Source organism: Macrobrachium rosenbergii, chromosome 14, assembly GCF_040412425.1.
Source record: "Macrobrachium rosenbergii isolate ZJJX-2024 chromosome 14, ASM4041242v1, whole genome shotgun sequence".
Lineage (NCBI taxonomy): Eukaryota > Metazoa > Arthropoda > Malacostraca > Decapoda > Palaemonidae > Macrobrachium > Macrobrachium rosenbergii.
In genome coordinates this window covers 46129761-46144770 of record NC_089754.1, presented here as the reverse complement: position 1 = coordinate 46144770, position 15010 = coordinate 46129761, and the positions used below count along the sequence as shown (strand labels likewise).

General features: G+C 36.2%; 1 protein-coding gene and 1 long non-coding RNA gene across 2 annotated transcripts in view; one reads left to right on the top strand and one right to left on the bottom strand.

The window, feature by feature from the left end:
* The window catches only part of LOC136846084 (uncharacterized), a 53491-nt gene that overhangs the window by 35926 nt on the left and 2555 nt on the right, over positions 1-15010 (top strand). The gene's annotated exons all lie outside the window — the stretch shown is intronic.
* LOC136846083 (neuronal PAS domain-containing protein 2-like) overlaps positions 11837-15010 on the bottom strand; it is a 376593-nt gene continuing 373419 nt past the window's right edge. Inside the window, exon 22 of the mRNA XM_067116792.1 lies at positions 11837-12125. Within this exon, the coding sequence (XP_066972893.1) occupies positions 11982-12125 (144 nt within the window). The 3' untranslated portion in view covers positions 11837-11981. The remainder of the gene's footprint in view (positions 12126-15010) is intronic.

The following is a 15010-nucleotide window of genomic DNA, read 5'->3' as shown; positions in this document are numbered from 1 at the left end:
TAACTTGTTTAGGGAAATGTAACCACTATTAGCGTAAATTGCCTAAATATCTGATTGATATATTGATGTCAATCTTTTGCGTCCGAAAAAGAAAAGTGGATTTAGTAGAGCATACGCGGCAGCTTTAATGAGTACAATAAAAAAGTGTAAAGACTTTAAGAATTATTAATTAAATTTAATCATCAGTTTAATAATCTAAAGTGTAAAGACTAAGAATTATTAATTAATTTAATTTTCAAAAGTAGAATACGGTAATAACTCAACCAGCACGAAGAAAAATAGCGTGAACATTTTTAAATGGCGGGGTAGGTGTGGTGGAGGGAAGCAAATACCGATTCAAATATCTGAGCAAAAAATTCAAAGCATAAAATGGATGCGGCAGCTGGAGACAAGTTAAATAAGGGCGAAAACAGCGTATTGACATTCCCTGAAGGCTTAACTGAAATAGATTTGAAATACTGTACTTTGTAAACGATACGTGATGAAATAGAATGGAACAAGTAGACACTTATAAAATGGACAATTAAGGATTGTTTGCACCTAAATATGAATGGATGACTCTACATGAAATAGAAATGTCAAGGACCAGTGAAGAATTTTTAGATGTATCTTTCCACGAAAAAAATCCGAGATAGATATAGGTAGCCTGATTATAACTTAATTCTTTTAAAATAAAAGACGAGCCAGACAGTCCGCTTAAGTAATGTAGCCTTCAACAAAAGGTCAGGGATAAAAAGTATACTTTATCAAAATCCCATGGTAAAGGTGAAATAAGTACATGCAGACTAGACTTATTACATAACTTAGCATTCGAGTACGCACATGTACAGTACAGTACATACATACAATACACACACACACATATATGTGTGTGTGTGTCTGCTTCAGAGAAAACAGAACACAACAGCCACTGTTAGGTTTTTCTCTGAACCAGAGAATCATGGATGAACTTGTACAGGGAACTTCCACAACATTCACTGCAACCACCTACACGGAGGTTCATCGGCAATGTACAGTATAGACACTCCCTATACACCTATGCCATTTCCCTCTATCTTGCAAAAACACTCACTTCCTGGATATTATACATTCCTCACAAACTTCTCCCACTACTTCCTATCAATATGCTCTCTCCTCCTCCCTGCCAGGATTAAGGACTTCTCTACAGTATTCACCAGCTTATCACCCTGTGGTCACACTTTGTGTATTTCTCATACATTCATCTCTCTTTAACCCTCACCATCTACTCCATACTCCATTCATAATTCCTGTTCATATTCTTGGACTTGGATCTACATCTTCTTCCCATTCTCTAACTTGTCTCCATTACTCCTTCAGGACATAAAACATCCTTGTCTTGGACCCAAGTTTTACATAAAACCAGTCAGCCACTCATTGTAGTCTAACATTTATTTCATCTTAAAAACTCCTAATTCTCCTCAAGTTATCCTTTGCACTGTGCATGCTTAGCACCCATTACATTATATTTCTATTATTCTATGTCGTGATAGTTCTTTCAGTTTATTTATGCCACATATAGTTTTTGCTCTTTACCCTCAAACTTATTGCCACCTGTTTCATAACAAACACCTGAGCCACACAAAGTATTCCGTGTCTAAGTCCCTGTTGTTCTTCCCGTATCAGTCATTCTATTATTTCTTTTACTTTTTAAGTTAAAACCATACCATGTATCTTTATTAGTGTAGTATTTGGTAATGTTGTGCCACTGTAATTCTTACCAATTCCTTGGGAACTTTTCCCTCCTAGAAACAGACCTTTAAACACCCTATACAGTGTGTTCCTCGGCCACGCAACTGAACCTGTTATTCTCCACTTTTCCTTCACGGCTGTCTTTATTCATCCTTCATAAATGACTATAGCCATGGACACCCTGCTAATCCCATTGAACTTTGTATACTCATCACAAGCTCCTTCCACTTTTAGGTTTACTGCCCTAGCCTAACTTCTTATACAATATACTGTTGTGCAGTATTCTCATTTTCATTTTATTAGACTTTTTTGCCTTACTAAACACTTGTAACCATATATTGAACATTCTCTCTTGAATTGAAACCCTTTTTCTCTAACCGCAGCCACTTCTTTTTCAACATTACACACATCAACTTGCTATTCCATCTGCTTCACTTTGTGCCAAAAAGTGATCTAGGAACGTCTCCTTGCCCTCTTCTCTTTCCCCAGTATAATTTTGATAATCTTTGGAAATTGGTGTAAACTGGAATGAGTGCCAATTAGGCCTCAAAAGCTAATAGAGCAATATTTTTCTGTATATTTTCATTGTGGTGATGTATTTTTCGTGATCTTAATGGCAAAAATATTCATTTGGATCATGGATGTGCATCAAAAATGATCCCTACTGAAAAACTGGCCTTTTTGTATTGATTTATTTTAACATTTTTATTTTAAAAGCTGTACTGCACAACATTCAAGAAATTTATTAAGAACACAGATGCTAAAATTTTTGCAAGTTTAGTAACATTTGATATTGTTGAAAAGCACTTGAACCTTTTCCTTTGTCTGGGTTTTGGAACTGTTATAACTTGACTGGAGTATATTGCACTTTCTCCTCAGACTGCATGAGTTTCTCTGCTTCATTTGCATTTTCCCGACCCTTTTATACCATGATTTGACAATCTCACCCTTTACCATTTCATTTCTTGGTCTGGGGTAGTAACCCCAGCTTTACATTTAGCTTTTCTCTGGTATCTAGCAACAGAATTACCTAGAAATAAGTGCAGAATGGATTATTTCTTCCCAGAAATGCCTTTGTCAAAATCCTTTTTTTATACATGATTTGATAATAATTTCAGGTAGCTAATTTTTCTTCTGCTTTGTCAGTGCTATATACTTCTGCAATACCTACTCAAGAATTATTTTCAGCAAACATGCATAACATCCTGAACTGGAGTATTTCCCAATTTCTCCTCTGAATACAGTATTTCAGTTCCTCAAGACCAAGGGTACAAAATGACAACGGCCTGTTATGTTACAGCATGTTATTTAAGAATCTTACTTTGATAAAGCATTTTCCAAGACCTCTCTCCATAGAAAATACCTATGCACATTATGGCACAAAAGTCATAGCCCGCTTCTCTTTTCATTATGTTCAGAAAATGGCTGTCAAAGAAACTTTCTGGCAGTCATGGAGATTCCCTGCATTTCCTAAAATTAGTTAACTTCAAACAAGTTCTTTGTAATTCATGTCTGCATCATTGCCAGCTGACTTTGCCATTTACCACCAAACCTGGTACTGTACTGTGTTGGGAGTCCTTACCCCATACATTCTTAGTTTGTTTTTGCTAGTTTCCATATAGCTGATAGGATTTCCAGTGCTTGTAGAAATTCCTACTAGAATTTGGATATCTGTTAGTAGCTGTAAAACCATAATTTGCAACTGGACTGCAAGTGATTAAAATTATGAGAGCACATGATGGTAGCAAAGCTGAATATCTAGTTCATAAAACTTTTGATCAATTTGAGTGTGCATTTTTTCATAATATTTTTTCAAAACAAAGTTTATTAACAGAGTCACACCAGATTTTAGAGATCAAATTTAATTGAAATTATGAAGATATTGAAAAAAGACAATCGAGTTATTTGCCATCAACTACGGTTTTATGTACAGGCACTGTATACTATACTTGTTTTTGACATTCTGAAGGCTCGAGTCGCAATATCAACAGTTTGTCAGAGGATTTAAGTAACATCTTTAAATCCTTTCCTTTTGAAAATATTTTACTGACAGAAGCTCATCATGCAAACATTAGTGTCAATGGAGTGCAAAAGATTAGCCAGAAGTGATTAGGCATTAAAAAATAAAGGAGTGAATTAAATTTTCTAAATCGAAGCACAGAGTACCTAAAAAGTTGAGACCACCAGCTTTTAATTAATCAAATATTACAGTATGAATACAGAAAGCTGTAGTAAAAGTAAACCATAGATGCCAGGCATACTGGTAAATCAGCTGGTAAGACTATTAAAGAGACAAACTCCTCAGCAGTGTCTTCTTAAAAATCCTCCCTCACAGATGGACCTTTATGCAGAACCATCGTCAACAATGGCATCCACTGGGGGTACTGAAGGCTTTTTCAGTGCCTTCAGAATATTCATTGGTTAATCCTTTGGTCATCTCAGAGGGATCAAGATACAATTTAGTACTATTTGACTTATCACTTCATGAGGATTTTGAAACATTCTTCTTAGTCTCATCTAAACCCTACCAGACTTTATGTTGGCAGGTTTTGTAGAAACATTTTTAAAAAGAGTTCTTGAAAGATCGTATGTATTTCATTGCAGGAAACTATGATGGGCAACTCGAATTTCCTTTCCCAAAGGGCAGTTACAGTGTATGTTTGTTAAGAAATATAACATATTGTGTCTAAAATATAACGTTGCCCTTGATTTTTTCTACTTTTGCCAGCTGGCAATGCTTTCCATGATGTCACTTAAATAAAACTGACCACAGAATCAACACTGCACTTAGGAATAATGACTGTGGTGTAGGAGTTGCCATGCTGTATCACTCAAGAATATTAAATTCATACTGTAAAGGAGAAGCAACACATCGCCTGAGTCCACTGAAGAGAGGAGAACAAGTGTGTTATGATTAATGACATTAGTATAGGGGAGCCACCATACTGTATCACTTAAAGATACTAAATACTATACAGACAGGAATACACTGAAGAAAGAACCATCATATCACTTATGAATAATGACAACAGTACTAAACCACTATGATGCACACTAAAGAATACTATACTAAATACTACCCAAGTACATTGAAGTGAGGAGAACCATCATATGATTTATGAGTAATGAATACAACAAACCAGCGCATTTCTATGTTCAGATTGGTATTTGTTCAACTTGTGATGTATACCTATGAGTGGCAAGGACTGAACATTGGTTTTAGTTGGAGGCTGATGGATAACAGGTACACTGTACTAGCCATCTCTTTCAAGTTAATGTATTGTAAATATGGCTCAAGTCCAGTTGTCCTTAGAATACCAAAGCGTGAACTTCGGAAATTCTAAAGATGGGAGTGCTGAGTAGTTTAATTTGTAGAAAGCCAAATAACTGCTCAACTTGACATTGTTTACTGCAGACCTTCATTTTACTGTGTAGTGCTTAAGCCGTTTGTCCATTCACAGAATGTGTAGTGGGAGAATCTGTGTACTTACCTGCCTCATGCTGAAATAATATGGCCATCAAAAGATAAATACTAGCACATTGAGAGCAGCAAAGACATATTGCAAAAGGTAACTGTGAAGATTGTAAGACAAGGGTTTAAGTTGGACAAAGAACCAAGAATCATGGGAAGAAACACAGAACTTCGTGTCTTCATTTCATAATCAAAGGAGTAAGGGTCCAGTTGTTTGAAGAATACATTTTATGGAAGTTTTTGTTTAGTTATATTTATCTGGACATTTGTAAATCATCCAGATCCTATCATCAGCTGACAATAGATGCAAAATGCAGTGTTTGAGGTATTTACACAAAATGTACACAGTATTAAACATGTTAACCAGTAAGTGAGCAGGAATAAGGATTAATTGATATATAAAACCAGATGCATGCATCTGTGGTCAGGCAGGAAGGATACATGCAAAGGTAAGGCCTCGCTCTTTGAGGTTTCAAAGCCCTTTTAATAAATGTTAATGCTCCTGACCATCCTCATCCATTGTCATTGCAGACCCAGATGTACAGAATGTTTTTGTTTACCCACTTGGCATTGCTTCTCCAGCCTCTTCACCAAGGTATCATTTGCTGTGTCAGGGTCACCTATACTTAGCAGGCCTTTGATATGATCTGCACAGCACCAGTCCCAATCCCCAGTGTAACCATGATGAAATGTTGGAGCATTCACCATTGCAGATTCAGTTACCCTTATTGGGGGGGGCAGTGGATGACTAGAAACTGGAAATGGTAAATGTTTGTTGGAAAATCTGTAAAGTGAGGCTGAGAATGATTTCAAGGGCTTCCTGACTATCGATGGCTGCATGCAGAGGATTATCAATTTTACAAGACAAGTTGGTAGTAATGGAATGAGACGTGATCGATGACGGTGTCATCAAGCGTCTTGGAGAGGATGCTGAGCTGATGAACCAGGAGCTGGAAGATTTTCATTAAGTCAACTAATTTTGAGGAGGAAGATGCATCAGGAAGTGAAGTTGAACCTCCAAAATGGACACTGGAGAAGATGAGCAAAGTGTTCAGCATAATTCAGATGGCAGAAAACGGAACATAGGTTTATTATCCTTTGATGGAATAGAGCTTCATATTCACCCATATGACATCTACGGTAGTGATACTGCTACAACAGCTCTACGATGAACTCAAAAGGCAAAGGAAACTATTTCCAATTACGATGTTCTTCAAGAAGAAGGTGAAGAAGAAAGTGTTCACCACTGACGATCAGCCTTTGACTTGGTCAGCTCCTGAAGTCACAGAGCTGTTGCCATTCTCTTCCCTCAGTCTCCTCCACCTCATCCAAATTCAGAGGATGACCCTTCTAACATTTTGTCAGAAGGCCAATACTGTGAATGCCTGCACAGTACCTATGCCCTCCATCTTCATTTCATTAGCATAGTTCCCTCTCTTCCCTAGTATGTCATTATATATTCCTTGGTGTTGTCGTATTTTTCAGTGTATAAAATTATGAGAAATGATAACAATACCAATGCTAGATACATCACTCCCAGTCCAGACTAATGCACATTTAGCACTGCAGTAAACCCCCCATATTCGCGTTCTCATGGTTCGCGGACTCACGCATTCGCGGGTTTCTCTGTGGAACATATCTAGCCATCATTCATGGAAAATTCGCCCATTCGCAGTATTTTTCACTGAAAAATATTCACTAATTACTGTAATTTTCATATAATTTTCATGAATAAATGCACTTTCTGTGATAAAACTATTAAAATACTCAGGTATAAGCATTTTTACAGGGTTTTTCCTAGTTTAAGCTATCAAAATGGGCAGTTCTAAGTGTTTTTAGAGGGGTTTTAAGCATTCGCGGATTTGACCTATTCGCGGGGGGGTGTGGGACGCATCCCCACGAATACAGGGGGTTCACTGTACTTACTTTACATATGTAATTGTAAGTTGTTCTTTTATGTTTAGTTTAAAAAGTTTTTCTTATTTGTACTGTACCTGTATAAGAAAATACTGTATCCATAACTTTATGTCGTTCTTTGTCATGCATAAACAATAATGTATAGTTAAGAAATATTGGAGTTTTACATGGGCATACACAGATTAACTAATATACGTACATTTAAAACTATATAAACTATATAATCATAAATTCTTATTTTCTTTTTGTTAGTTTAAAACCTTTTTTATCCACATTCTATGGGAGATACTATCTGCAATTTTTTATTATTCTTTGCCATGTATAACCAGTAACAGTTATTATATGAGGTGTTGGGGTTTATATTGGCATAAACGGGGTTGTTTGTATGAATGGCGTGTGTGTAGTAGTACTTGGTTAAACAAGGATATTTCCTATTACCCATTGCATCTGGCATTAGCAGGGGGTCTTGGAACTTGTTACCCATGGATACAGGGGGCACAACTGTACTGCATTGATATAAATCAGTCAGTCAGTCTCCCCATATAAAGTATCTCACAATCCTTGTAGATGCCAAATAGAAATATACCCTACTTGATGAGTGGAACTCGGTGGTTTTCTTGATATATGACACTGCTTATCAAGGTTCTTGGTCTTTACTTAGAGATTGGGAATCGGTGCTTTAATTCGCCTAAAAAACTGAATGATCAAGTACCAAAATCAACTAATAACTGTTTTACTGTTGTAACCATATTTAGTAATTATAAATTCAGTGCATCTTATGTTCAAAACCAATAGGCAGTCCCCGGTTAACGGCAGGGGTTCTGTTCCAGCCGAGCACTGATATAACTGGAAATCGCCAATAATTATGGTAATAAATGGCATTTATGATGTCGTAAGCGCCAATAAACCACTTGTCGGCGCCGTTAACTGCTTATCGGCACCAATAAACCACTTATTGACACCAATAAACCGCTTACCAATGCTGAAAAACGCTTCCGTCACCGAAAATCTGGTTAATGTGTCGTTAGCCAAGTGTCATAACACCAAAATGCCATTAACCAACACCGCCAATGTCATTCTTAGAAAGAAAACGGTGGAGATCAAAACTATATTCATGAACTCCATTCATGTTGTAGCTTATAACCATACATGAGCACTCAACATTTTGAGCAATTTTGTAAAATAATTTCAGTCTTCTGTAGGAAAGTTATGAATAAAAAAAACTTTATTTAGAAATCATTTGGATGTTAATGTTCATCTTTTTAATGAAGTACATGAAGTTGGGAATACACTATGCCACAGTGTTACCAATGAGATGAATACTGAAACAGGTAACACACTTCTTGGTCAGATTTCAAATAACCTTTAACTTGCTTCTAGCCAATCACCAAACACGTTTGTACCAATTATGATAAAAAATAATATACAAATAACTGGCTACAATGTTCGATCTGATAATGTCATATACTGTATAATGAAGTACTTAATTTTTCCAAATAATTTACTATTGTAAGTCACAACTTTTAACAGACCATTTTACCCTCTTATCTCATAAATATAAACATGCATGTTAACAAATAACATTTTAGCTCTAAATTGTTTAATTTCTTCATTAAGTCCAAAATTACACATACTTGCAAAAAAATTTATTTAATCATAAATAACAGAGTACCATTAAAGAAAACCATTTCATTAAAACAAATAAAAATTAAGTCAATAATTTAACAAATATCACAATAAGTATAAAAATTCTAAAGAATATAACTATCCTCAAATATTCAAATATACAACTAATTAAAATTTCCTGACTTTAGGATTGAATTATTTCCTCTGAGAATATGTAACATGTGAAACTGATCAAATGAAAAGCATTACAGAAGCATGGAATCCATATGGCTTTGAAAATGTGAGACTAAATAAAATCATTCTTAGAATGCAATCTAATTTTGAAAGAGCACAGTTCTTTACTGTTGTTGGACAACAGTGAAAATCTGATAAAGATTTCAAAAGATTAAAAGCAAAGTGTGGTAAAGATTTGAGACAAAGTGCACTGAAAATTAAAGATAAATATCCTGTATTTATATTGAAAGACATTTTAGGAAAGGCTGCACTTGTCTGTGGAATAAAGAAATGGCTTTGGTCATAACTGTCTTTTTGGTTACCTCCATGCATCATACAATTCATAGGTCAGAATAACTAGTATGATTCTAAACAGTATTAACAGCCACCTGTGTTTCTGGTCTAAGCTCTAGAACACAATGTTTCAGGATTAGTTGATGAAGTACGTTCTGTATCACATCTTTTGACTGTATATTAAATCTCGCACACAATTAACAAAATAAAAACATGGGACTAGCTTATAAAAGGTAATACACTGTAATAACTAACGCCCTAGCATGATGAGTAGGGTACAAACAGGTGAGAGATCTTGTGGAAGATATGATGCAAGCCTGAGCATTGTGTAAAGCTTTGGCACTAAAATAATTATTATGTATACAGCAAACAAATTCACAGAATAATTAGGCTGCTTTAAAGACAGGTTGCTGCTAATATCTATAGTCAAAGTTAACAGAGGGTTTAAATATGTTTGTATTTCTCAGTTGTGACTTCCCATCACAAAGTAGGTAAAATGTGTCCTAACATAATAAATAATCTTTCAAATCTTTATTGTGTGTTGGTGTTACCCTGGTGAAAGGATCTGGTTATCAAAACATAGATGCTATGTTCATGAACCTTCAGCCTTTGCAATAGTCATGACACAAAAACACACAGAACGGCTTTAATACATCTATCACATCTTAAAACAATACCTCAGAAGGCATGACAAAAATATATATATATATATTTATATATTTATCTATATAATCATTTTTTACACTTGTACATACTTTAAATTTTATTTACAATATGCTAGTAATTTATGATGTATAATAATTACATTATTATTAACTAAGCTCAGCACTTTTAAGATTTTGCATCATTATTTGGCTAAGTCTCGAAGGTTTTGATTGTGATTATAAAACTGAGCAAGTAATGTGGCACAAGGGAGTTTCAGAAGTGACAATCCTAAATCCAATACACACACACTTTCCTTTCTGTATTTTCACCTGGACTTCACCACATCACTGTTGGCTGTATTTTCACTTTTGACAAAAGAGGGTTTTTTTGCTGCAAACTGAATGTCTCTTCAGACGAAGTCTATAACTTCAGCTTGATTATCTTGTTCAATGCCACTTACTCGATATTCGTTCTTCACAAGGAAACTAGTACAGTAGTCTCGACTTTCCCTCCAACAACAGCTTTCACGTTTTACATGTTTTAAAAACTTCCCTGATGTTAATACCAGCTCAATATTATCACATTTCTGTAAACCAATAAAGAGCATATAAAAAAAATAAAAGTCCTTCCCCCATACTGCATCACAAATACTGTCACACACACTGGTGCAAGTCTACAGTGTAGTATATATCTATATATCTGCCTGTATTATCTTAGACCGCAGCAACCTATCAAATACCATCAATCTAAATTGTTCGCCAAAAGTACGTATCAAGTGAACTATCCTAGTTTTTACTGCATAAAGGTTGTCTTGAAAACTTGAGGTGTTAAAGATATGTGTAAGTACTACTTAGGCATTTACTTATAAATGCATCACTCAGTATTGAATGCTATACAGTAATTACCCTCCCATGTTGGGTGAGTAGAGGGAAACCATACCTGCTAGCCAGGTGATTTTCAGGGCCCAAAAACATGTTGAAAGACTTTTTTTTCCTTTATTTTATTATATGCTAATTTAAGGAAAGATAAAAATAAGGAAAAGAGATTGTTAGCTTTTTAAAATCCTTAGAAATTATTCCACAGCCTTGTAGATTTGTAGATTTTAATTTTGTATTTTGTATATTTTAGTTATCAATACCTGAAAAATTTACTCGGATAATATATATCTCAATAAGAATACAGACCATGAGCTAGAAACCCCTCAAACGACATAACTTCTTAAAAAAGAATTTCAAATAATTATCTCTGAAATTCTGTTCATATTTCTAACCAATTTATTCTGATGTTAAAAATAAACAAATAAAATTGAAAGAATTACAAAGATTATATTAAGAAAATCTATTAAAAGACTTCTAAAATTTCATGAAGACACCTTATTGCCATCCATAATCAAACTTATGGATTAGAACTGATGCAGAATCCTACCCAGCATTTAGACATTACAGTAAAGGTAAATTACTGTAAATTAGCACTGAAAGATTCTAAATGAATACAGTACTACAATACTTTGATCATTTTAATCTCAAAACTTACCAGAAGTCCCTTAGTAATAGCCGTTACCATTATTAAAACCTCAACAAGTTTGTCATATCTTTGAAAATAATTTTAATTAAGATTTAAAGAACAAAGGCAGACCAATAAAAATTACTAACAAGCATTTTAGAATTATACTCACTAGAGTTGCATGTATAGTACTACAAGTATTTTAACTTAATTTAGTAATTTAGATTGGCCCTTGAGGGGTTTTACAGATTCTATACATATGGAAAACAAACAGCAATACTGTATGATACACGTTCGAAAATATCTAATCATTTATGATGGCAGTAGCAGATATGGAGGTATTTCTAAGCTCAATGATTGGTTCTTTTGGTTAGCTGGCTAACAACAGGGCAGTGATGGAATCACTTGGTAAGACACAATTTTAGGAATGCCAAATAATGGTTAGTAAGTAGCTGCAAATGTGGTAAATTTGTCTCTTAAAAGATATCATGATGAGTGGTGGTTGGTGATGAGGAAGGACGGAGAGTGGTGGTAATGGCCATTGTGGTGGTGGTGATGTTGGTAGTGGGATCACAACAGCAAAAGCTGCTGATAAAAGGTTTCACTTCTTAGGCTGATGGTGTGGTGAGTTGAGGTGAGCCTGGGGACTACTTCCAGGTTGAGCAAATAACATCTGGGCTTGATGGTGGGACAACTGATAAGGTACTGCTGCCATCCCTTGAGTGCTTACACCCTGTATGCTCACCTGGAAAGTAAACAATATCAAAAACACCTCAATGGAACAGAACAGAAATAAATTGCATAAAAACAGAAATCTGAAAATTAATTTTTGTCCATATACAAAGCCAGTTCAAATTTTAATACAAACCCAGTTCAAGGTTTTATGATAAAATAAACCTGCAGTAAAATATCTCCAGACATGTCCCAAATCAAAAGGCATCTGAGTCCCTCAGAACCTCAGCTGGTGTAACTTGTCATTATCTACTGTACCTAATGCAATAAGGAGGGGTAAAGTAGACAAATTTTGGTTGGTTTGGTTTGGTTTGGTTTGAGTGAAAAGAAAAGTTAATTTCAGAATTTTATTTTTCTCTAAACAGACCAATTACTTTATGATAACAAGTACAGTATAGCTACTGAGGTGGGATGTGCTTTGGTGCCCACAAGATTTCTAAAACTAGAGAGTACACAATGTAGAGGTGCTGGACCAGTGACACTTGACAGAGAGAAGTCTATCCTATGGGAACTGAGACAAATAAGGGGTCATGAATGGACAAGGGCTTTGTTATTATGGTTAAAATTTTTTCTTATTTTTCACTTTCGACATCTGGAGAAGCATCAGAGTGATGCTTACCCAAAAGATGATTCACTTTCGACATCTGGAGAAGCATCACAGTGATGCTTACCCAAAAGATGAAGTGTAGAAACAAGTTCCTCAGAAGATCTACACTTATGAGTTAGAGTAGGATACTTAATTAAATGAATATGAAGAGGATAATTAGTCAAACCAAACCCCCATCCCTTTTTATTGAGCTGTGCCACAACTTGGCCAGCAGCTACTTCAGGGCAAAAGGAGTTTATGTCCATAATTGTTCCTCCATAATTGTTCCTACAGGGATACAATCATTGCCTTTCATATATTAAGTATCCTTCAGCCCAAGCAGGAGCAGGCATTGACTCTTGGTAAACAAGGTAGTTAAAATGGAGATGGATATGGAGGAGGGGGGTTACCTATGTTCTTCCCATGTTTTGTATGAGTACCCTGATTTCCTTATTCCTTTTCGATTATACCTTGCCCTGTACCTTGTGAGATTATCTTTTGCTAGTTGTTTGTGTGTGTGATTAACTTTTCCCTCTTGTTTGTTATCTTTTGGCCATGCTTTTCTGTTTTGCGCTGGTGTGAGGGTCACGGGCAGCCATGTAAGCCGTTTCATGTCCTCCATTTTGGTAGGGAGTGTATTTGTTCCTTTCTTTGTGATCAGTGTTCCTTCTGACCTTCCCCGCCAGTTGAAGAAGTATGGTAAGAGAAGGAAGCGTAAGAAGGTTTCATCTGGTTCTTTGAAGGAAGGGTATTACTCCACAGGAAACAACATCAAATCTTTCTGAAACCTTCATAACTCCATCTACTGTACCATCCCTCTCACCCACAAGCAAACCTATTCACCCCTCACCTGTGAATGAGAAAGCCAAGGACTACCTTCATGTGGGCATATTTAAATATCTCAGGTAGTCCATTTTCTGCATGTCTAGGTTTGTTAATGGGAAGAAACTTAAACCAACTATCTATCAACACATCTGCTACTGTTCTGAAGTTCCAGTATCTGTCTTTTTCCTTTACTGCAAGTGATCCCCCATTGGCTGTGATGACATCTATAGCTGAGCAAGCTGACATTGCAATTTCTCCTAACCTTGCCCTGACCACCTTTTTAGTGTGCAAATTGACTAATGGGTTGGACAAGACAGTGTCACTGTCTTCTGCTCTGTTGTCATCATCTTCCTCATCCTCAACTTTGGACTCTCTTCCTTGGCATGGGAAAAAAAGTAAGTATACCTTAGTTTTACCAGACCACTGAGCATGGGAAGAGTCCAACGCATCCATAGAGGGAATTCCTGGTATGCACGGAAGCATTCTGGCTCAGAGGTCAGTGCAAGGCTTGACTCCAGAAAAAGATGTTGGTAACCCTTGTTGAAGATTATAACTACCCCACAGATCTGCTTTCATCTCTTGCCAAAGTGAGCAGAATTTCTGAATATAGGCCTCCACTCATTAAGTCAAAGTTAAGGGTAGACAGAAACCTTTTCTGCCACCAAAGAAGGATTTCTGGCAAAAGGGTGAGAGCTGAGAAGGAGTCAAAGGACAGAACCTCATGGGTGGGGCTCCAGGAAACTTTTGATGCCTCCTCCCACAAGTACAGCATAAGGAGCACTGAAGGAAAAGGCTTTCCTGCCATCGCCTATCACTAAGAAAGTGAACTACTCTGGCCAGTGTGGCGAGCCCAGGGGTCTCATAGCAACCCTAGTTGTAGTAGTGTGTTCACTGTTCTTAGGCCATCCAGTCAGGATGCAGCATATTAGATAGCCTCTTAAGAACAGTGTCTCATCACTAATACAGATTTTGCCAGAGAAACAGCTAGCATCTAGATGCTTAAAATGGATGCTTAACTAAATTAGGCCACAGGTCTTCTGGTCTTGGCAAGTTCATCCAAACTAACAAAGTGTCCTAAGATTTGACGGGCTGTCCATAAGACCCAGTCATGCCAGTTAGCAAGAACTAAAAGCTATCTCAGGAACTTCTCACTAGTGTCTACCTCTGTGGTCGTTGACTATGTTTTGAGCTGAAGATTTAAAGAAAGAAAAGAACTTTTTTATTGCGATTTATTATTTTATAAATGTATGTGCACAATGTAGGTTACGTAAATTGCAAGGTTTTAGGGCAGGCCCGCATAGGCTAAGATAGCACACAAAAACATGAATACTAGGTAGGCAAGGACACCAGTTTTAGAATGACACCATAGTGGTTAGGTGAACAAAAGCACACCAAAAAACAATATGAAGTAAAATATAGTGAAAATTAAGAAGGTACATTCCAAAGTCCTATACGTAAGGAAAGGAGGCTGGGAGTGGTTCTAGGAT